We start from the raw sequence: 24421 nt of genomic DNA on the forward strand, positions 1-24421 counted from the left end.
ATACCTTTCGGATACGAAGGCTTAGGTCATCTCTAATCAAAATGGTTAAATATACCCTCGTCTGGAATTACAGTCTTGCAAAAAGCTATTTTTAAATGGACAGTGCAGGTCATACTCTTATATCATCTCCAATTGAAGAGGCTGAACATAGTCCCTCAATAATTTATTAGGTTTAAACTTATATTTTAAATTTATTGGTTAATTTAATTAAGCTACTGTTGGATGTTTTCAAATCTAGTTGTTGAATTTGAGTCAATTATTGCAAATGAGGAGCTGTCGGCCAAAAAATGACTAAATGGATTACATTTGGCCAGTTTGATGCCTCTTTCGGCCAAATAATAGCCTGGTGGGCTATATCAAGTTATAGCTCAATCATCGGTTGAAGATGAGATTTTGAGCAAATCAAGTCATTATTTAACTTTTGGACGCAAATCCTAGTACAAGAGTGTGCGCCTGACCCATGAAGTTCCGGAATCATATAAAATCGTAGTGCCAGAAGCAGCTTAAAAACACTGAATTATTTGGAGATGTAGCGCTCAAAGCGTTCACGATAACATTAAAAATCGAGAATCACCGACTACTGATCATACAACACTGAAAGAGCCTCCCAACAATCCTAGGAACAGTCTGAAAGGGTCTAAAGCACATAACTAACTGTTATAGGCATTTACAAGATGTACAGGCTACACAAGCAGAGAGCACCATCCCCAAATGTTGTCATTTGCCTGTCCGGAGCTCGGGAATTTCTTCAATTATCCATGATAGCATCGGGGTCGAGAAAATCATCGAATTCCAGCTGTAGAAGATAAAAGATTTGATTGGTTAATGTATCTGCAGAATTGTAACGTAACAATGAAAGAAGATCCTAATCAGATCACTCACCGTTGCTTGATTGTGAGCCATCTTCATCCTAGCATATTCTTCTTGTGCTTTCTTTGAGCGGAACATGGCCTGAACACGTATAACGGATCTTTCAACGCGTTCTTCAGCCTGTTTCTGGCTGGCCCTGTAGAAGTCTTCTTCTGTATCACTTTCCTGATCCTGATCTACACTCACTTCAGCCGGGGCCACATTAAGTCCACGAAGCCCTCTTCTTCTGAAGCGCCATCTCAGAACAGCTTTCTCAAGCACTCCAACTGACCAGAGAACTTTACGGTACTGCCTCCGCACTTGGAAGCCCCGAAAAGCAGCCTGCATAAGATGCCAATTCAATTAACAGGGTTTTCCTGGACTTATAAGAGTTAATCATACACTGGTTATGCAAATCCAGCTGCAACTTCCATGCTCTAGTCATTGTCTAACATGTAACAATCCAAGTTAAAGCTACTGAAGGCAGAACAATCTTGCAATTTGACCAATCATAAATGTTTTTCAGTGGCGACTGACTGACACTAAGTAGATTGACTAAATCTTTCCTATTTAAATTTGATCTTCCAAAAGGATTTGGTATATCCCTGTGTGGCTCATACCAGCTATATTCAATTTCCAACTATACCAGAAAGAGGAAGAGGGAAGAGGGTTTACTTGAATTTTGATAGTTTGACGGCGCAAACTAAGGAAATCTTGACGCATCTTCCAAGTACGAAACCTATATTGAATGCGAGCAGCAGCTTGGATCTTCTTTTTTGTCTCATAGTTGCGAAAGGCATGTTGAATTTTCAATGCTGCAATTATACCACGTGCTTCAGCCTCTGGAATGGAATACTGAACCGCTTTAGTCTTTTGTTTCAGTGAGTTCTCCCTGAAGGCAGCCTGTATTCGTGCTGCTGCATCAGCAGTTGTCCGGTAAGCTGCCAAAGTATCCTTCAGATATAGATCTTCCTCGCTGAGGTTCTCAGAGTTTGCTGCATAGCTTGAGCTAATTTCAAGAGAGCCACTAACATTTCCAGCTACGCTCATAGCGTTGAATTGTTCTACCAAGGCCTTCTCTGAAAGATAAGCTGATAAGCCATCATAGCCCTTCATGAATGCAAAATCAGCAGCAGTGCATCCGCCAGGGTTATCTGGCGTGGGGTCTGTGACCAAGTTTGGCTTTGCCCCAGCAGATAAAAGTACTGCAACCATTTTCTCCCTACACATGGAGTGTTTTAGCATTAAGAAAATCTCCTCAGACGATATACTTCCAATCTTATCACAGAATGCATGCAACAATGTCAGATGCAAGTAAAACAAATATGCCCAAAATCAATATGATCCAGAAGATAAAAATTATTGACTTAAAGCTCAAGCTATTGCGAGCAGAGGATAGAGATGGGTAAGTTCTACCATACGGGTACCAAAACTTAAAGAAGACACAGAACATCAAAGGAGCGAATGATGTACAAGATATGCTTCAGACAAATACAACTTAAAACAAATAACTGAATAAATGGCATACCTTCCGCAATATGCCGCCCAATGAAGGGCTGTCCATCCACGTCTATCACGAAAGTCTAACGACAAGCCAGACCATGAAAACAAGCGAACAGCCCATGTATATTCTAGAATAGCACATAAATGGATTACTCCTTGACCATGAGCATCATACTCTTTGGTTTTAGAGACCTGAACAACCTTTTCCAGCAGCCAATCCTTTAGCCTGTTCTTCAGAATTAGTTCAAACAGACTATCCTTTGCCAGCGGTAGCGGAGTTTTGTTGTCTTCAACTGCCTTCATCAAATATGGCCAGTGATTAGACATGTGAGAGGTTCTGTGGGAAAACTTCTTGGCTTCTTTCAGGGCATTCGGGGGCACTTTACTAGATAGAATATTGAGGCTATGAGATGAGGAGAAAAGCAAATAAGCAAGCCGCATCTGTGCTTGGAATTCTTCCCGTTTGTTCCCTTCTGAAGAAACTAATGTATCACTCAAAACAGGAGCACGATATTCGAAGTTTAGTTCTTGGCTGATGGGTTTATGGCCATCAATACTCATAAAAAGGTTTACTACTCTTGGAGAATGTGGTGGTACAAAACAGCGATACACCCCGGCTTGAACAATTTCTGCAGGAAGGCATACATCACCACAAACACAAAGTAGATCGGACTTTGCAAGTTGAAAAAACTCTTGATGTAAGAAGCCAGTGATTAGAATCTGCAAAAGGACATAATTAGAGGCTGAAATTTATGCTAAGCAGTAGAATATGGGGTTTAAAGCAAAGAGGATAACCTTTGTTTTTTCGTTTGAAAAAGCCCATGTAGGCGAGATATCAGTTATGTTAAATATTTGCTGAGGAACAGAAGATTGAAGATGATCCATAGTGGGAGAAGCAAATGAATTTTGGGCAGCTGAAAATGAGCAATCAAGTACTGGGTCTTCCACTGAGGCTGTAGACTCTGTCATGATCTGGTTTATCCACCTTCCAAAACTGTCCTGACTGTGTAATCCATTATTATGCAAAACGTCCACGGAACCACATGTGGCCTTGGCAATATAATCCCTTCTCTGGACATTTGAATTCATATCACCCAGCAGCGTCTCAACACAAGGAGTGCCTGAAAGATTAAACTGAATGTTTTCACTCCCCACGGTTGGATTGGTTAAATTACCAAAAGAAGAAATTTCAGCTGATAAACTGCTGGTTCCCTGCAAAAAGAAACCATTTATCATGGAAGGTATACAAAATAATTGAATGCCACTGTGTATAATAAACAACAAATTGCCAATGCGGAAGGACTACAATAAATAGGCAGTAAATAATAAGAATTATCAGTAATTCTACTTACGCCACTTATGGAGCCATTTCCCACGACTTGATTCTGCTGGTCATAGCCTGAGATGTTGTCTGGCACCGCAAAATCCCCCACCAAAAAGAAGAGACAGAGAGAGAATAATGGTTAATATTTTCATCATTCTGCGTTCTGCTCTAGCAATAACTGTTATCTTGTCACTTACCTCCTTTAGAATCATTTTTAACCAGAAGTTCATCCCATTCGAGTGTATTAATATCATGGAGCCTCTGTTCATGATTATTAACAGTCAATCCGTCTCCAAGCTCTGTAGACCATCAAAACGCAAGAGTAAGGACCTTGAATATCCGTTTTCAAGAAAAATAGCAATAGGAACTAGAAGTAACAAACCTTCACTAAACAAGGAAAAATCATTAAAATATCAAGAAACAATGAAAAAACCAATTCTTATCATGAAAAGTAATTTATTTCTTCTAACATCACCGCACTCCAAATTCTGTTATGGTTTCCTGAAATGACACAGCCTATTCCAAAACAAAAAATGAATAACATAAGTCATCGTGCAGAAAGTTCATATATAGTCACCTTGAAGCTCATTTTCACCAGCATAATATGCGTTGTTAGCCACAGAATCATGTTCTTCTGATAAAAATGACGGAGCAGATGGGTCAGAGACGGAACTAGAGTTTGAATTCACAGGCGTGACTGGAGAACCCTGCAGTAAGCAAACAATCCAATATAATGTCAGAATATCTGGTTGGTTTCTGAAAAGAATGCAACAAAGAATTTGTTCCAAAGACTGGCATGTTCGTGAAGGTATTACCAAGTTCTCACTTGGTTTTACCCTAAACCCCTAAATGGAAATTGTTGAAAAATAGCAATAACAGACTTAACTATTCATGCCCTGAGAAGGAGCACAAATTCTGAAAGTACTTAATCTTGAACATCGAAAAAAAAAAAAAAAAAAAAAAGCTACAGAAAAACCACCTCTCGTGTTTCACGGTAATGAACAAGAACTATATGTTCTAGCCTCCTGCAACCAGACAAACAATAATACTGTCAGTAAGACTACTCTCTAAGAGATAATAGTAAAAATATGATACACTAATGGATCCATGTAAACTGTAATAATTACATACTTATCAAGCAGCCAATAACACCTCCGGACGAAGGTTGGGCTGTCCTCACCATGTGCATAATATACATGCACTCTTTCTTCATTACCAACCTGAACCATTAAAACAAATGAAAAACTGTTATGGAACTGTCAATAATCATTCCCTGGCAAACCAAACTCTGGCACTTGTACAGGATTTTCAGGCAAGTTTTGAATGCAGTTGCTAAAAAAAAAACCTTGCAATATTTAAAACTGAGAACGAAGGAAATTTCCATGATACAAGTGTCAGTGCAGCGTTTTCAGTAATCAATCCGAATCCCAACTCTACGGGGTTGTTGAAAAAGATTGATATTCAACAGTACGCACAACTAACACCTTAGAAGAAAAAGAAAGAATAGGCAAATAAAAAATGGAAACTTACTTTCAAGTGCTCATGAGCTTCTTTAACTGTCTTCCCATCATTTTTCTTCTTCCAGTTATGACCATCTTTCCTGAAGTTTCTAAGCAACTTCCGGTCGAACAATACAATAGTGCCACCTGTACAAAAAATGACCAAGATAGGACACATAGCAGTTTCAATATTTGTTGAAATCAGAAAAGAATGAATTGAGTGTGAGAAGGGACAATAGTTATACGACACAACACAATCATCTCACTATTAACTGTAACAGATGCGTACTTTTGGGCATGTTCACTGGCTTGATATAGACGGTGAAATACTTGTAATTGTAAAGTATTGCGTGAATTTCATTTGGGCGGAGCCATCTTGATTTGGCTTCCTCCATAGTAGTCGCAACATCCAAATCTGTGCATGAAACAAGAACCCACAGCAAGAAAAATAAGCAAGGGAACTTACATCCTGGTAGTAACATGTGAAATTATGGAATCTGATCAAGAATGCAGTCAGAATCGGAACTGCAATACGAACGAGGGAGGCACGTAGGGACACGAATTCAACACAGACAAAAAAGTCCAATCCAACCATTTGAACAGTATCAACCTGATATCTAATCTATGTCATTTTATCTTCCCTTGCCTTTTCCTTTGTTCCCAATTCCCCGTAAGTCTTGCCTACTTAAAACCATCGCAAATTTGCAAATTGCAATAGAAAAATTTAGTTTGACATGGTTATTTGGGATTTCTAGGCTGGGGACTTGGGCACTAATCATCCTGAGCTTTCATTGTAAGAGCTCAGCCAGCAACTTGGTTGCTCCCCAAACGCGCTCTACAACACAGAAACGATAAAGATGAAGCCTTTCAATAGCTTTGTTTCCTCGACTCCCCACAAACTGTCATCATTGATCAATAAAGACAAGAAAGAAGGCTCTGTTCTTTTCGACACTTACATGGATTTCTTTCTCTCTCCCAATTAGCACATAAAAATACTATCTTTATAGCTTCTTTTTATTTATTTATTTTTTTTTAAACAGGGACAAGGAGTGGCAAGTCACAGTTATCCCACCCCTCACAGAGACATTTCAGCCTCCCTGACCACAAGTTATTCGTGCTTCTGGATTCACTGGATAACACTTCCTGTGAGGAATTCCATGCTCTTGCTTTCGCAGAACATGTAAATTGCTGCCGAGAGGCGATAATCCAAAGAAAAATTCACTTGCTTCGATAATCAAAACCAATCACTTTCCATTACATACCAAATTACAGAGAGAGAGAGAGAGAGAGAGAGAGAGAGAGCAAAATAACAGATTTTTTTATTTTCTTTTATTTTGATCACAAATAAAAAATGAAGACACATCCGTACCTTGCATTGTACGGAATCCATGAATCTCTGAACCCACGAGCTGATTCTCCATCATCAATAAACCCTCCAAGTAATCCCAAAACTTCCCTCACTCAAAGCCTTAAACCCGTCAAAACCCAAAACCCAATACAAAAACTTGATCAATAATTTCACAAAAATAACAGAAAACGATCAAAAGCAAAACAAAATGAACCCAAAAGTACCTAATCAAAATCCGAGTGAAAGGAAAATGCCGGGAGCTTCCAGCAGTGAGAGCCTCTCTCTCTCTCTCTCTCTCTCTCTCTCTCTCTGATTGTCGGTTATTTCGTAAAAAATGAGAAGGCATAAAATGAAAGGAGCTGACTAGCAATCAATATATCCAAGAAGTCCGGACTTGGAAGATTTTTCGGCTATCAATAAATATATTTGTTGTAGCAGGACAGGTGAAGTCAGCTGCTCTTCAATGCCCGAGAAATTCGTTTTCTCCGATGCGCGTTTCAGGATAACGATTCTACGGAGGCGGAAACTGGCCGTTCGATGAGGAAGATCTTAGGCCACCGATAAAGACACTTGTTATCACCACCACCACGTGTACGGTGTATCCCGCTGGTCGGTGGGGTTAACTATTGACCTTCCCCTTTTTACCCCCGTACTTTTGCCCATTGTTAGTGGTCCAACCTCCATCATACGTTATCCAAAATTCAATGTGAATTGAATAATTTGAATTCACGGGACCACGTCATCTAAAACTTAATGAGAATTGAACTATTTGAATTCACGGGACCGCTGTGTAGACAGAAGTGTGAAACACACGAATTGTGTTTTCTCATGAACTTTCGACTCCATCACGATTTTCGAACGTTATAAAGGTGGAGATTGAAGTGATGCAATTTTCGAAGTCCCCACTTCCCTACCGACGTTAATATATGTGCATGAACCATGGTAGGGTTCGTACTAGGTTCATGGAGTCATCGTCAAATATGTATCACAGTTCAAATGGCTTCAGCTACATATGCATTAATCAATAATAATAATAATAATAAAATGTGTTTTGCAGGTTCCGTGAAACTTTATATGACTGAATCGAGCTCAATTTCAATCATATTTAGTCTCAATCACGCACTGTAGAATATTAAACATTGATTCGAGTTATTTAATTTCATTTATTTGCGATTGACATGCATACTAGACCCACCACTCCTACTTTAAGAGCAGTTCCACCCCTAAAGATTTTACGTCAGCACCCAGCGCATTTATCCACTCAAGTGAACAGTAATATACTCTAGTGAATAGTAATAGGTTAAAGCATCTCCACTCCTAAAAAAAATAGCCTAGTTAATTTATTAAAATATTATTATTTATTATAAAATAATAAAAAAATAATATTTTTATTTTTATTTTCTGACTTTATAAAAAAAAATTATTATTATTATTAAAATATTTTTATTTTCCCATCTTCCACACTTCCCTTCCCTTCCATTCCTGCACGCCATCCACCCAGCACAGATAATCCATCCCCACCACCGCCTCCAAACCTCCTCTGACGCCGTTGCCCTCCTGTCCTTCAAATCCCAAGCCAACCTCAACAACAAGCTCCTCTACACCTCCTGTCCTTCAACGCCGTCGCTTCATCCTCCTGCATCTCCACAACAACGCCCTCTCTGGTGCAACAAAAAAAAAAGGCGGACATCATATGCCCTCCGACGCCACGCTGACGTCAGATGGACCGGTCTCAAGGTCTGTCAATTTTGGGCTGGCCTGGAGACCAGCTTGAGCTGGGTGCCAGGCAATGGAACGGGATGGAGTGGATTAGCTGAGTGCCAGTCTTGTTTTTTGGCTGAGTGCCGTCCTAACCACCTCCCGATGGAACTGCTCTAAGAGTGATGAGAACAATGCACTCCAAATTGAGAATGATGGCTGCAAATCAAGAAAGCTTATTGGATCAACTAGGTAAAATACTATTTCTTGGTAGGCAAAACAAAGTAATTAAGAAAATCAACAACTCCCAAAGGTAACGATACTTGGGTTGTTTTTGTTTGCCAAATTAATCAAGAAAATTTCAAGAAGTCTAATCAAGTAGTAAAATGGACTGAGTGGCTCTTTTTTATTTTATTTATGTATTTCCAAAACACTCGCCGTAATAATGGAATCATTTAGCATATATTGATAAGGCCAAAGATCTGTTGTCTCTAAGTGGCTGTCTCTTTCGTATATTTTTGTTAAAATTTGGGCACATTATACATATACTAAAACTCGGTTTGCTTAGTACTGTTTTTCACTGTTCATGAATAGTAGATTTACTTATTTGGTACTCATTCTGAGCTTTTTAACGTTTATTGAACAGTAGATTTACTTATTTGCCCCTCCTATACACGTGTTGCTTATCGTAGAAGGCAAGAAAGATGGAAAAGCTGGGGCTCTTCCATTTGCTGCCAGAACGAATTTCTCCAGCTCTCTCTCAAGACCCAAACCCCTGGCCTCCGCAAGAAGCGTCATCTCTCTCTCACACTTTTTTTTTTTTTTCAATTTGTGATCAAATTTCCTTTGCATGAATGCTTCTCTGACATATTTGTTTCGGGTTTGGTTTTTGGGTTCTCTTTTCTTTGTTCAAATTTTTATGATTTTAATTTTAAAAATGTGGGTTTTCTTTGTTAAATGGTATGGTCCATCTCCAATGTTTTACTATTTAACAAAAAACTAACGATGTTAAGTCATATCTTAAAGCTTAATGAATAAAATAATAATTCCCTACAATTGTCATGTTTGTTTAACCCATTAATTTAACCGACCACTCTCCTCAGCTCTCTCTCTCTCGCTCTCTCTCAATGTTTGGAGTCCCGTTATGATCTAATTAACCATTGGCAGTCTTTTCACTTTTTTGATCTCCTTAAAAAATGTTTTAATTTTCTTTGAAGTATGTCTACAAAACCAAACTCGCAGGACCCAATAAACTCAAGTTCTTAATTTTGAGCAATTACAATTAAGAGGTTTCTTTTTGGTGGTACGGAGGAGGAGGAGGTGGCGGACCATCGGCGGTGAACTGGGAGGATAAGGAGGAGGAGATTGCTTGGTGGTTTTAGGAGGCGAGAGAATGTTACGGGATTATTCTCTTTGTTTCATTATGCTTAATATAGGTTATGGTATTTTAACAGTGTCAATATTTATCAAGTATAAAGACATGTGTCAAAATTTTAATAAAGAGACATGGAAAGAGACACAATTTAGGGATAGCAGACCCGTATTTGATATCATACAATGGACCTATCAAATCATATTTTAAGAAATGCTAACCACTAGCATTATATATCATACTTTGAGAAATGCTAACCACTAGCATTCGATATCATACAATGGACCTATCAAATCACTTGCAAGACCCTATTAATTAAACATCAACAGCGATCACCAAAGGGGCTCTCCTTTTAGTAAACCAGCCATTACTAATATTGCGCTGTAAATCACTTTTAACAAGTTTTTTTACATATTATATTTTTTCGTTGATAAAAAAACAATAGTGTCCATTAACAACTAGCTCTTAATTTAGTAGTATTTTTCTTCCTAGTGTTCAAAGGGATCGCTACACAAATCCCACCTCTTTTTTCTATACAACAATTTTAGGGAGGAAGATTTAAATTAAGTTTCACAACGAACTAGTCACATTAACTATCAAATTCAAATGTATCATTCATATGAGTCAGATCTAAAACACTCAATTATAGTTATAAATAAAAAAATTACAATTAAACTGTAGTACTAATAATAACCTCATCTCTTAATTGATTAAACAAATTATTAAAGTGATTTGACCTACTTCCAATTTATTTATCTTTTTATTTTTATTTTCAAATTTTGGGCCACAAAGATCCAACCAGCAAATTTCCGATTTTAAGGTCCAAAGTGGACTAGGCCAAGAAAAGAGCCAACCAACTCAATAAAAGCCCAACTAAGTTCCAAAACTTTATACTCTTGAAAACACAGCAAAAGGCCATCTGGTCATAAAAGGCAAGCAAAAGCTGATCGAATGCTCACTGCTTTTTGCTTCCCTTGCACTCAAAAGAAGAAATTATTTTGAAGCAAAAACAGAAGGTGGTGGGTGAGCGTTACACATTGACAGTCTCCCCCTAACCTTATTTGTTACACACTCATTTTCTTTCCTCTTCACTCCCCCCAACCATTAATATTCTGAATTCCATATATAAAATTTCATTCCATTTCCCCCTTCATCATCCCACCACACAAAATTAATCAAAGCAAGAAAATGGAGAAAAAATGGCTTCTGCTTTTCTCAATGGCAGCTGCAACGCTGCTAGCGGTTGACGTTGCGAATGGTCAAGAGGAGTCAGCGGTGAAGCCGTTGGTGAAGATAGTGAAGGGCAAGAAGGTGTGTGACAAAGGGTGGGAGTGTAAGGGATGGTCTGTTTATTGTTGTAACCAGACAATTTCTGACTACTTCCAAGCTTATCAATTTGAGGACCTTTTTTCCAAGCGTAACTCGCCCGTGGCGCACGCCGTGGGGTTCTGGGACTACCACTCTTTCATCACAGCGGCCGCTGAGTACCAGCCTCATGGATTTGGTACCACAGGTGGCAAGCTCCAGGGGATGAAGGAAGTTACTGCTTTTCTTGGCCATGTTGGCAGTAAAACTTCATGTGAGTTATAAAATTTTTCTTTCTAGGGTTTTTTTGGGTTGATTTGGTTGGAATTTCTTTAGGATCTCTTTTTCTCTATACCACTAAAGGAGGGCATCAGGCACCAATCTACATGATCTGGTACCAAATTCCAATATACTATATGTGGATCGAGTACTAATTTATAATACTTGATATCAAATGTCAACAATCTACTGTATTTAATACCGAGTACTAATCTACAGTATTTTGTACATTATCGAGTACTTATTTATAATACTTGATATAAGATGATAACATTAATATATTGACCAAATATCAACAATCTCAGGTATTGTAGATTGGTGTGCAGTGCCAAACAATCTTTTCTCGTCATTCAAGTATTCAACTAGTACTTGCTTTGAAATGGATTTGATTAGGGTTATGTAAAATTATTTTTGTTTAAAATCCCCATAATCGTAATTAGGAAGAGTTGAATAATTTGGAATTTGGGGTTCTATACAACGGAATTGACACCTTAATTTGTTCCTAAGTAGCTTTCTCACAACGCAGGATAAAAACTATACAAATCTAGGAATGTTGAGTGTTGTTGCTGGAGTTTATGACTCCAAAATGCTTTTCCTTGAAGTGCTTTTGAAGCTTAGATTTACAAGGATTTTATGCAGTCTTATATATAACGAAACAAAGATGAAGTGATGATAATTTGTTTCAACTGTCAGGTGGCTATGGGGTTGCTACAGGAGGACCAACGGCTTGGGGTCTATGTTACAACAAGGAAATGAGCCCTAGCCAGTTATACTGTGATGACTACTACAAATACACTTATCCCTGCTCTCCTGGAGCTTCATACCATGGCCGTGGTGCCTTGCCACTCTATTGGTATAAACAATCCACCTAATTCCCAGATTTTTTCATATCCAGAATTTTGAGCTGTTATTAGCACTAAAAAATAGTCATCATATATTCTTTTCTAATGAAAAGAATAAGGAATGTATGACAACTACTATGGAGTGTTTATAACAAAAATATGAGTTAGCTTCTTTCGTAGAATCATTCATTCTTCATTCTCATTCTTGCAAATCACAGTTTGAGAATACATAAATTATTCATAAAAAACATAAAGAAAAATTACTATACATGTAATTGTGAAACTTGCATTGACAAGAGGTTTGGAATGCTATTTCTAGAGGAAGGGATTCAAGTATATTGTTAATAACAATTCTCGACTTTCTAATTTTCAAAATTCAGAACTGTTATTGATACTTTAAAATACTAAAATAGTCATCACACAGACTCTCTTACTGAAAAATTGGAATGGAAGGGTGTCGAACAAATATTTTAACAATTCAGCATCACTTTCTACTTTATGATTTTGTTTCAATATTTCTTTTAGTTTTCATTTACTTTTGGGTGATTTTGAACTTAGGAACTACAACTATGGAGAAACGGGTGATGCCTTAAAGGTGGACTTACTAAACCATCCAGAATACATAGAACAAAATGCAACCCTAGCCTTCCAGGCTGCAATCTGGAGGTGGATGACACCAGTGAAGAAGAAAATCCCTTCAGCCCACGACGTCTTCGTAGGCAAATGGAAGCCAACCAAGAACGACACTTTGTCCAAAAGGGTTCCTGGCTTTGGCACCACCATGAATGTGCTCTACGGAGACCAAGTCTGTGGCCAAGGTGACGTTGACTCCATGAACAATATCATCTCCCATTACCTGTATTACGTTGACAAAATCGGTGTCGGCCGTGAAGAGGCTGGCACTCATGATGTGCTCAGCTGCGCTGAGCAGAAGGCTTTTCAACCTTCATCATCTTCTTCGTCTTCTTAAGGTTTTTATTCGATTTGTTTCAATACATACGGATTGAAGACGAAGCAAAATGAAGACAATATTTTTCAAGTTTATCTTTGTGTGATGTTGCAGTAAGCCCTGCCTTTTATTATTTGGTGCAAATTTTGTGATTTGTGGTTTACAAGTTCTGAATATTACCTGCATCTTTGCAATTTGAATTGTATGAAACTGTGTTATTGTTGGATAATATTGTTTGGACCCAAATTTACACCATCGACTCTTGCAATCAAGGCCATTAAGTGAGCATAGCTCCCAACCGTTGGATGGAAAATTGAAGATAATTTTGTTATTGTTAAAGGATAATATTATGATTTTTATCATAATAATTATCTTTTAATATGAATTATCTGCATCTTCTTAAACCAGATAAATATGATGCAAATTATATCCCAAGTAAGCAGTACAGTTCGAATTGATTTGGAATGTTTGACGCCACTTGGAAGCTAAAAATGAACTTGAAATTCATTTGATCAGGATGCATGCATGGATGGTTTAAAGGTGATGGAATTATGATGATGTGATAAACCTAGGATTTGATGGTCTTGGATAATGATGAGATAAGAAACCTAGGTAGGCTAGTCCTTTTTGCATGGTTATGGAAGTTATTAAATGGGTTTAAAGGTTTCTAATGGAGGTTTTTGATGAGATAAGAAGCCAGGTGGGCTAGGTTTCTGATGTGATAAAGCCTAGATAGGCTTTATTTTGTTTGAAAATGCCTTGGCATTTGCACATATCAATTTGAATGTTACGCGAGTTAGAGTTGTAGTTGGACTCTACAAAGTTATCAGGCCGTGTCAAGCAAAAGATAGCCACTATAAATACATAGTTGCATGCAACATTGAAAGCCCTCTTCAATTCAACACACAAACTGCCCTGCGCAAATTCTCGTTCTACATGAAACCTCTCAACAACCTTGAGATTTTTATTTTCCTTTTTCAGCCAACACATTTTCAGTTTGGATAAACAACATTGTGAAGGCAACCGGCAAATATTTTCAGTTTGGATAAACATCACTATTGCCGTAGAATCAGCCAACCTTATAGCACCTTCAGTTTGGATAAACAGCACTGTGTCGAGGCTGATTGGTTATCTATCTAAGTCTTTGTCGTGAAGGATTTTCGAATCTTTATTGGAAGAGGTTATCTCAATAGCATTCTCGGCGAAATGAGGTGTTACAGGTTACTACATTCGGCACATTGAAAGCTGAATTTGATATTGAACTTCGCAGAACCAGCAACCTTGTCTTCAGGCTCTAAAACCCGAAGGCCGAGATGTGTTCCTTCCTCGGCCGCAGTCGCAAGATCAAGAAGTTAGCAGCGTGCCCAACACGACATCAATACATTCTACTCCCTAGCCGAGCTCAGCCGACGAGTTGGCACGCCCCGCACACAACCGAACGACGTAGTTAGCTTATTAATTACTCGGCCTACGCACCACGTAGGCTTTGTAGTTTTTTGGGTCAAAAAATGTAATATACTCGAAACTCTTCAATCCCATTTTTGGTTAGAGCCTTGTACATGTATATATATCTGTGTGTATATATATATATAATTAACACTTAATAGTTCTCATCACACAAATTTGGTTTTTCAATTGTACAAGATTGTTCTGCACCTTGGATTTTTATTTTTTGACAAATGATATTATCTACACTATGTTTTTTTAACAAACGGTATTTTCTACATTATGGGGAAGAGGTGGACTTGGCCTCACAATGAGCTAGCAATAATATGGTCCAAATTGTCACATCTTGGCCCGGGCCCCTACCATATCTCAGGCTCGACTCCACTGTAGCACGATATTGTCCGCTTTGGGCCCTAACCACGCCCTCACGATTTTGTTTTTGGGAACTCACACGAGAACTTCCCAGTGGGTTACCCATCCTAATATTGCTTTCACGCGAACTCGCTTAACTTCGGAGTTTTGATGAATTCTGAAGCCAGTGAGCTCCCAAAAGACCTTGTGCTAGGTAGAGATGAGAATATACATATAAGGCTTACATGATCCATTCATCTAGGCGATGTGGGATGTTACAATCCACCCCCCTTAGGGGTCCGATGTCCTCGTCGGCACACTTCCGACTAGGGATTGGCTCTGATACCAAATTGTCACATCCAGGGCTCGACTCCACCGTAGCATGATATTGTCCGCTTTGGGCCCTGGCCATACCCTCACGGTTTTGTTTCTGGAAACTCATACGAGAACTTCTCAGCGGGTCACCAAAATGTCACATCCCTGCTCGGGCTCCCACCACATCCCGAGCTCGACTCTACTGTAACACGATATTGTCTGTTTTTAACCCCAACCACGCCTTCACGGTTTTGTTTCTGGGAACTCACACGAGAACTTCCCAGTGGGTCACCCATCCTGGAATTACTTTCATGCAAATTCGCTTAATTTCGAAGTTTCGATGAACTCTGAAGCCAGTGAGCTTTCAAAAGGCCTCGTGCTAGGTAGATATGAGAGTATACATATAAGGCTTACAAGATCCACTTCCCTGGGCGATGTGGGATGTTACACAAATTCTCCTTTGGCAAGAATCGAACCTAAGACCTCTCACTTATAAGTGAAGAAGAATACCACTAGACCTTAGTACTAAGTGATTGCACATTGGAATTTAAATGAACAAAACATTGATCAAAATAGGCATTTAGGTTTAGGTGCATTGTTTTACAATTTTTTTTTTTTTGAACAAAGGATATTATCTACATTAAGGGGTGGGTGAGTAGGCTAAGCCTTACACTAGGCTAGTCATAACAATGCGGTTCAAATTCGCCTTTGACGAGAATCGAACTTAAGACCTCTCACTTATAAGTGAATAAGAATACCACTAAACCATAGTACTAAGTGGCATCCTACTAGATTGAACATGCATAACATTACGGATTAGGTTTATAGATATTCATACTTAATTTCAAGTTAAAGGTCTTGAATTCGATTTTTATATGCAAGCATTACATATCACCGACACTCATATCTCACATTTATCTTCACAATTAGGATATGTCAATGATTTTTTTTTTTTGGTCAAACGATAGATTTAGTTAAATTAGCCACCGATGAAGTTTGAACTTATGCTATCATGCCAGAACTCAATACCTTTCCACCACTGTGATATGTCAATGATTTCATTTTCTCTTAAAACATGGTATTAGATGGGGCCCATATTTGTGAGTGAAGACGGATCAATTTTTTTCACTTAACACAAATAAACGAAACTCTGACTTTTAAACTCATTCTCAACTTAGTGACTAACCAATACCATTAAAGACACCTGGACTAATAAAATGATGCCAGGATGGCATGATCTCAATATTTGGAAGAGAAGTGCAACTAGACTAATAACCAGTTATTGAAAATTTGCATTCTTATCTATCTATATATAAAATCAATGGAAAAAGGTGAATAATGATTTTGGTGTCACCAAGTTTCAACAAAAATAGTTGGACAAAAATGCCCCAAGACAAAAAAAAATCAAAGGCATTCCAAAATAATGCATCAAATAGGACAAGGGCATTTTCGTCATTTAACTATATTTTTTTAATAATTAATTTTTTTGTGGTTTGGTTTTTCTTTGTTTTTTTTAAATTAGCACCTCACAATAGTCTAGTAATAATGTGATTCAATTTTTCTATTTTTAAACACGTTCAAAACATCTTAAAAGGCGTGTAATGCCGGTTATAAAAAATGTCATTTGCACGCGGATAATACATATGATTAAATTAGTTGTCAAATGATTTTTTTTTTTTTTAACAAACGATATTATCTACACCAAGGGGGAGGAGGTCGGTTTAGCCTCACAATGAGTTAACAATAATGTGATTTAATCAGTTGTTTATTAAATATTATGTTTTCTATTTTTAAACACGTTCAAAACATCTTAAGATGCATGTAATGCCGATTATAAAAAAGGTCTTTCGCACTCGGATAATAATGTGATTAAATTACATTAAATTATTTGTCAAATGATTTTTTTTTTTTAACAAATGATATTATCAACACTAAGGGGGGAGAGTAAGCTTAGCCTCCTAGCAATAATGTGATTCAATCAATTGTTTATTAAATATTATTTTCTTTATTTTTAAACATGTTCCAAACATCTTAAGAGTCATGTAATGCCGGTTATAAAAAAAGGTCTTTCGCACGCGGATAATAATGTGACTAAATTAGTTGTCAAATGATTGTTTTTTTTTATTTTTAAACAAATGATATTATCTACACTAAGGGAGGGAGGGGGTCCGCTTAGCCTCATAATGGGCTAGCAATAATGTGATTCAATCAATTGTTTATTAAATATTATTTTCTCTATTCCTAATGTAAATTCTATAGTGACGGATTTTATTATGTGAATTCAGCTGCTTTAATTAGTTTATGAGTGGTTTCTTCTAGCATGATCTAAGATTATTCTTTTACTTCAAATATTTAACTTTCCTTTTGTTCATTTATGCATATAAATACATCTAAAACGTATAAGTCGCTCGCAGCACGCATTGATTCAAAAAATGCCTTTGTCATTTTAATTAGTTTTTTTGTGCTTTTTTTCTTGGTTTTTAATTAGTACCTCATAATAGGCTAGCAATAATGTGATTCAATTTTTCTATTTTAAAACACGTTCAAAACATCTTAAGAGACGTGTAATGCCGGTTATAAAAAAGGTCTTTCTAGTAATGTGATTAAATTAGTTGTCAAATGATTTTTTTTATTTTTTAACAAACGATATTATTTACACTAAGGGAGATAAGGGTTTAGCCTCACAATGGGTTAGCAATAATGTGATTCAATCAGTTGTTTATTAAATATTATTTTCTCTATTTTTTCTCTATTTTTAAACATGTTCAAAACATCTTAAGAGGCGTGTAATGCTTGTTATAAAAAAGGTCTTTCGCACGCGGATAATAATGTGATTAAATTAGTTGTCAAATGATTATTTTTTATTTTAACAAATGATATTATCTACACTAAAGGGGAGATGGGGGGCTTAGCCTCACAATGGGCTAGCAATAATGACACACCCTAACCTGGAATATCCACTAGGACTCCGAATCGAGCTGTATTGGCCAACACCTGGAAGGTGACGAAGTCATAACGTATAGTGATGTGGAAAATGTGAATAAATTTAAACCTAATAATATCTAAAGACAAGAATGCACTATGAGCGGGAATGAACCCATTTCACACGCGACGTCAGAGCATAAGTAAAGTACAGTAGTTTGGGTAAAGATCATACCCTCAGAGGTAGCCACCTATACTGAGATTCGTAAAGAATCCTCGTCGATACGAACTTTTAGCAGCTAAAACCTGGAGAGGCGCAAAAACAGAAAACGTGAGTGAGCAAAAACAAAGCTTTTGAAAACACATTTCTCTTTCTAAACATATTAACCCCTCACCGTAAAACCAGTATAATTTTCCCAGAAAATAGCAATACATACATATTTAAAAATCTTGTTAAAAAAACAGTGTAAATCAAAGTATATGGTATGTCAAGTATCTTAGCGGTAAATATGTAAGTCAGGTGATATAAATCAATGTAAAAATGATATGCCAGCCAGAGTCAACTAATGTGACCTGTATGGTTGAACCTATTGCTCATCAATCCAGCCAAAGTCACCTAATGTGACCTGTACGGCTTTAAACTTGCACATGAGTTGGAACCACCTAATGTGGTTTGTACGACAGACTGGGTGTAAATAAGTACGCTCAAGTGCTACGATCACGAAGGCTGTGCGACAAATCATAGGTCACCTACGAGTCGGAACGACCTAATGTGGTCTGTATAACAGGTTGACATCTGCCTTGGATCCAAGGTGAGCATGCGGTGCGGAAGGTGAACGATCACATGAAGGCTAGGCCCTGGCCTCGAATGGAGCACTAACATTGGGGTGTAGGACAATGAGCTCTACGTGCATCAACTCATAACCAACTACCATGCAACCATACCATCAATATGTACTCACCTGAACTTGGGCCTTCGTAGCATCATGTAATATTATGCAAAGCTATACTAATGCATATGCTAAAACGTAAAGCAAATATGACATGGCATTTTAAACGAAATTCCATTTAAAACAGTTTATGTGAAAGTTATATATATATATATATATATATATATATATATATATATATAGAAAACCAAAAGCCCACTCACCGAAGGTCCGCGCTACATTCCCTAGCATGAATATTGAGATGTCTCGAACGATCGACGCCTAGAACAATGATCAAACTACATCTCAGAATTCTTATCGATAAAATACATAATTTACATAAAACACATCCCTTCGTAAATCGATCCGGAAGGTCCGCATCACGGATTTCAGATCCATTACTTCCAAAGGTCCACATTATGCTTCTAGAACAACATCCTAAAGTTTCATTACGATCCAACGGTTAGATCTTTGCTAATTGCTAAAACCAAGTGACGGTTAACATTTTATTTTACGAACTTACAAATCCAATTCGGGAAGATTCCTACCTCGGATTCCCAATCCGTAAGTTCCTATGGTCCTCTAATATTACGTACTATAATGTATTAAAGATGGGTGACGGTCCAATGGTTGGATTGTCGATTCATATAATGACCTATTAACGTATCATACAGAATTTAGGTTCTAACGATCAACCTATGTTATACAATTATCAGAACTAAACTCAAGGCATCTAATCTAGCCACGTGCCGCCGCACGCACCACCACTAGTGGTGGTTGGCCGCATCGACTTGTCGAAAAATTCAACTATTTCTAAAAATTCTCAAAGTTCACAAAAATGAAGATCTCAGTGAGTGGAGCAACTTTCATACCCGTGACTAAGGCCAATTTGGCTAGGAAAAGCCTCAATTTCTCTAAAACTCGTTGGAACCCTAGAATTTGGGTGTTCTTGATTCATCCTCAAATCAACTCCGACGCTCCAACCACTGATTGGGCTTTGATCCTTACCTCTTGTGAAGTATTTTGGTGGTGGTAATTGAAGGAAAACGTTTCAAGATTGGTGGATCTCAGGCAATGGCTTCCGCGGCACCCACGAGTATTTCTTCGTGAATCTTAACCAATCTGTGTCGATTCTAGCTAGAAATGGATGTTGGGGTTGTGGTGATGAGGTTTGATGGTTGTGAATGGGTGAAAATTGCTTGAAAATTGGATGAGTATTTCTGGAAAATTCCACCGGTTCGAAACCGGGTTGTTATGGCTGTATGGGTCCAATTGGTTGGGTGCTCTCCACCTCCCTCATTTCCCCTTCTTTCTTTCTTCTCTGATTGGTCACCCTCTCATCTCTCATTTTCTGATTAGTCCAGTTCTTCCTTCCTTTCTCTTCTTTATACTCCATCTCCACTGCCTATCATTTCTGTCTTTAAATCTGGGCCACACATATGGCTTTCCAGATTAAACTAAAAAAAATCTGAAGCTTTCTAGAAATAATTAATTTACTAAAATACCCCTGACTTTAAACGTTAATATCTCCTTCATTATAATTCCAAATTGCGTTCCGTTTATGCCCACGTGTCCGTAGCGACGAGTACTACGAGGATACACCAAGAAAATGAACCTTACATGATGTGACAAGATAGTCAACAAAAGTCAACGTCTTTGCCTCAAAGGTCATATCCGTAAATTCACATTTAAACATTATAAAAAAAACATAATTTTTAGGGACGGGTCGTTACAAATAACATGATTCAATCAATTGTTTATTAAATATTATTTCTCTATTCTTAATGTAAATTCTATAGAGACTGATTGTATTATATGAATTCAGCTGCTTTAATTAGTTTATAAGGGGTTTCTTCTAGTGTGATCTAAGATTATTCATTTACTTCAAATATTTGACTTTCCTTTTGTCAATTTACACATATAAATACATTTAAAACGTGTAAGTCAAGCGTAGCACGCCGTGATTCAAAAAATGTCTTTTACACACACGTGAGCGCGTGCATCAAGGCTAGTTATATATAAAGCTGGAGGCCAGTTTTGGTGTCATGACTTTGACAAAAATATTAGGACAAAATTGCCCCTTAACCAAAAAAATCCAAAAGCTGCCTAATATATCAAATAATGCAGAGGTAATTTGGTAATTTAGTCATCATAAAATATAATATAAATATAAGTAGGAAGAGAGAAAAGAATAAAAAAAAATGGAAGGATGAGTGAAAGTTGATGGTGCCCACGTGAAGGGAAAAGAAAAATATAATAAAAAAATAAGAAAAATCATGAACATTGTGTTTAAAACATCTTAAGAGGTGCGTAGTACCTCACAATAGGCTAGCAATAATGTGATTCAATAAATTGTTTATTAAATGTTATTTTCTTTATTTTTAAACATGTTCAAAATATCTTAAGAGACGTGTAATGCCGGTTATAGAAAAAGTCATTTGCACCCGCATAATAATGTGATTAAATTAGTTGTCAAATGATTTTTTTTTTTTAAACAAATGATATTATCTACACTAAGGGGGAGGGAATGGGCTTAGCCTTATAATGGACTAGCAATAATGTGATTCAATCAATTGCTTATTAAATATTATTTTCTCTATTCTTAATGTAAATTCAATAGAGACCGATTTTATTTTGTGAATTCAATTGTTTTGATTGGTTTATGAGGGGTTTCTTCTAGCATTATCTAAGATTATTCATTTACTTCAAATATTTGTCTTTCTTTTTATCAATTTAGGCATATAAGTACATTTAAAACGTATAAGTCGCGTGTAGCACGTCGTGATTCAAAAAATACCTCCTGCACATGCGTGAGTGTGTGCATGAAAGCTAATAATATTAGTATTGTTGTTGCAGGTAAGTAGAATTACTTAGCTGTATTTATATACGTATTGGAATAATGATTTTTTTCTCTTTAGCAATGTTTAGAACATTCCACTTATTGTTACGTTAAGAAAACATACAATTCTTCATATATGATAATGTCCAAAGTTTGAACGAGAAATAGAGTGTCTCAAATTAGTTTTTGCATATGTACGATACTTTAGTAAATTTATCTATACATTAATCAGTAACATTAACCTTAATAACGATTTCATATTAATTTTTTTTACTGATGAGTACTACAACACATTCCAAGAATTTTTTTTCCCAACTCTTGGATATAGAGTAGCTTCAATACAAAGTTTTGCATAATTTTATAATTTCAGAAATTTTGCGTTCTGTAAAAGAGTTGGCATAACAGTTACAATAATAAACAAATAATTAAACCACTTCAAAAATCAAGATGACATTCTTTTCAAAAATTAAATAAAATTGATGACGTGTAATCTTTTGCGTTTTAAGTTTGAATTATCTTTTTTTCTTTTTGTGTACTTTAGATCGTTTGTATTAAACAAAATAATATGTACGACCACAGCTTCAAAAAAAAAAAAAAAAAAAAAAAAAGCATGAACATTCTCATGTATTCCAGGAAATGCACGATACGACCATCGCTTGAACCCTACGTGTACGCACGGCACGACCAAGCATGCCCAAATGGAAAAGGTATAAACTATAACCCTACGTGTTCCACACCAAAAAAAAAAAAAAACTGATAATAATAAAACAATAAAAAAGTGGCTGGAAAATCTGGATATACAAGTCACTTCACTGGTGGTGTGGAGGCCAACAATATCAGGCTGTCAGCTTCTTTGTCGTAATTCTGAACTTCCGAGTATCTGATAGAAATAGAGAGAGAGACAGAAACAGAGTGAAGATATCATTGTCCTTTGAGGAAGACAATTTTTAATTCTCTTCTTAAGAATACAAGTTCTAATTGAAATCAATAACTAAAATCAAATTTAATTTATAATTTACACAATCATACTTAAAATAAAAATTTACAACACATTTTTATATATTAATTTTGTTGTTGCACGTGAGTAGAGTTATTAGCTGTATTTATACTAGCTATGTATCGGAATACTGATATTTTCTTCCTAACAATGTTTAGAGAATTCCACTTCTTGTTACGTTAAGAAAACATATAATTCTGCACATATAATAATGACCAAAATTTGAATGAGAAATAGAGTGTCTTTAATTAGTTTTTGTATACGTACGATACTTTAGTAAATTTACCTATACATTAATCAGTAACATTAACCTTAACCACGATTTTATGTTAATTTTTTTACCAATGAGTACTATTATTGTTGACCTTAAAAACCACCAAGCCTACGTGGCGCGCATACCGAGTAATTAATAAGCTAACTACGTCCTTCAATTGTGTTCAGGGTGTGCCAATGTGTTGATGTTGTGTTGGGTGTGTTGCTGAATGCTTGATCTTGCGATTGCGGTCGAGGAAGGAACACGTCTCGGCCTTCGGGTTCTAGAGGTTGAAGACAAGGCTGCTAGTTTTGCGAAGCTCAATATCAATTCGGCTTTCAATGTGCCGAATGTAGTAACCTGTAACGCTTCACTTCACCGAGAAGGCTAATGAGATGACCTTTGCCAATAAGGATTCGAAAATCTTTTTCGACCGAGACTTGGATAGGCAATTAGTCGGCCGAGAAGCAATGCTGTTTATCCAAACTGAAGGTGCTCCTTGATCTGCTGATTCTACAGCTCTGTGCTATTATCCAAACTGAAGATGTCACTGGTTGCCTTCACAGTGCTGTTTATCCAAATTGAAGATGTGTCGGCGAAAAAAGGAAAATAAAAATCTCAAGGTTGTTGAGAGGTTTTGTGTTGAGCGAGAGTTTGCGCATGGCAGTTTGTGTGTTGACTTAGAAGGTTAGAATGATGCACCCCCTTCTTATTTATAGCAGCCAATCTCGTCATGGCCCACCCAACTAGAGCTATACTCGGATTGGGATTCTTTATCCTAATCTAACCAAGTCTTGGCCAATCCTACCTCCATTAGGACTTTGAACCAAACTCTTTATCTGGCCACATTCACTTCTCAAATCTTAGCATCCTCATCCCATTGAGACTCCTTGTTATGCTAGGATTCAACTTTCCCATCAATCTGTCTCATACTAAGACTCGGCCGATCCTAACCGAACGGCCCATAATATCTACAATTCGCGATGATTCTAGAATCATAATGCCGGGCTGAGAACAACTCCTAACTCGGCCTACACCAATATTTTGGGCCCAAACAACTACACATTCCAAGATTTTTTTCCCAATTCTTGCATATAGAGTAGTTTCAACACTAAATCTTACATAATTTTATAATTTTACAAATTTTGCGTTATGTAAAAGAGTTGGCGTAAGAGTTACAATAATAAACAAATAATTAACCCACTTCAAAAATCAAGATGACATTCTTTTCAAAAACTAAATAAAATTGACAACGTATGATTTACTGTGTTTTGGGTTTGAATTATCTTCTTTCTTTTTGTGTATTTTAGATCGTTTGTATTAAACAAAATAATATGTACGACCATAGCTTTAAAAAAAAAAAATCATGCACGACCATTCTCATGTATTCCAGGAAATGTA

General features: G+C 36.9%; 2 protein-coding genes across 2 annotated transcripts; one reads left to right on the top strand and one right to left on the bottom strand.

Annotated features, from left to right (window-relative positions):
• Positions 1 to 477: 477 nt before the first annotated feature.
• LOC103959324 (calmodulin-binding transcription activator 5) lies at positions 478 to 7060 on the bottom strand. The gene is made up of 14 exons (XM_048571472.1): positions 6748 to 7060; positions 6545 to 6643; positions 5465 to 5590; positions 5207 to 5322; positions 4808 to 4896; positions 4656 to 4701; positions 4254 to 4383; positions 3874 to 3975; positions 3705 to 3763; positions 3148 to 3564; positions 2378 to 3072; positions 1525 to 2071; positions 883 to 1191; positions 478 to 796 (listed from the first exon to the last, which is right to left on the bottom strand). Exons 2-14 carry the CDS (start codon positions 6597 to 6599, stop codon positions 749 to 751), a joined length of 2739 nt encoding a protein of 912 aa, XP_048427429.1. The 5' UTR covers positions 6600 to 6643; positions 6748 to 7060; the 3' UTR covers positions 478 to 748.
• A 3664-nt stretch (positions 7061 to 10724) lies between these two features.
• On the top strand, positions 10725 to 13223 carry LOC103959326 (chitinase-like protein 2). Its single transcript, XM_009371678.3, has 3 exons — positions 10725 to 11172; positions 11871 to 12030; positions 12578 to 13223. The coding sequence occupies exons 1-3, from the start codon at positions 10782 to 10784 to the stop codon at positions 12987 to 12989; spliced, it is 963 nt and encodes a 320-aa protein (XP_009369953.2). The 5' UTR covers positions 10725 to 10781; the 3' UTR covers positions 12990 to 13223.
• The last annotated feature ends 11198 nt before the right edge of the window (positions 13224 to 24421 follow it).

Source organism: the organism of the source record quoted next, unplaced genomic scaffold (genome assembly GCF_019419815.1).
Source record: "Pyrus x bretschneideri cultivar Hongxiangsu unplaced genomic scaffold, Pyrus_bretschneideri_v1 Contig6, whole genome shotgun sequence".
In the NCBI taxonomy this organism is placed as follows: domain Eukaryota; kingdom Viridiplantae; phylum Streptophyta; class Magnoliopsida; order Rosales; family Rosaceae; genus Pyrus; species Pyrus x bretschneideri.

Excerpts from the sequence above, each read along its gene's own strand:
- LOC103959324 (XM_048571472.1), bottom strand. The coding sequence starts at position 6,599 with ATGATGGAGAATCAGCTCGTGGGTTCAGAGATTCATGGATTCCGTACA. Across the intron at positions 3,565-3,704 it reads GAAATGGCTCCATAAGTGGC|GGAACCAGCAGTTTATCAGC; the intron begins GTAAGTAGAATT and ends TTCTTTTTGCAG. Across the intron at positions 1,192-1,524 it reads GTCAAACTATCAAAATTCAA|GCTGCTTTTCGGGGCTTCCA; the intron begins GTAAACCCTCTT and ends CATCTTATGCAG.
- LOC103959326 (XM_009371678.3), top strand. The coding sequence starts at position 10,782 with ATGGAGAAAAAATGGCTTCTGCTTTTCTCAATGGCAGCTGCAACGCTG. Across the intron at positions 11,173-11,870 it reads TGTTGGCAGTAAAACTTCAT|GTGGCTATGGGGTTGCTACA; the intron begins GTGAGTTATAAA and ends TTCAACTGTCAG. Across the intron at positions 12,031-12,577 it reads GGTGCCTTGCCACTCTATTG|GAACTACAACTATGGAGAAA; the intron begins GTATAAACAATC and ends TTTTGAACTTAG.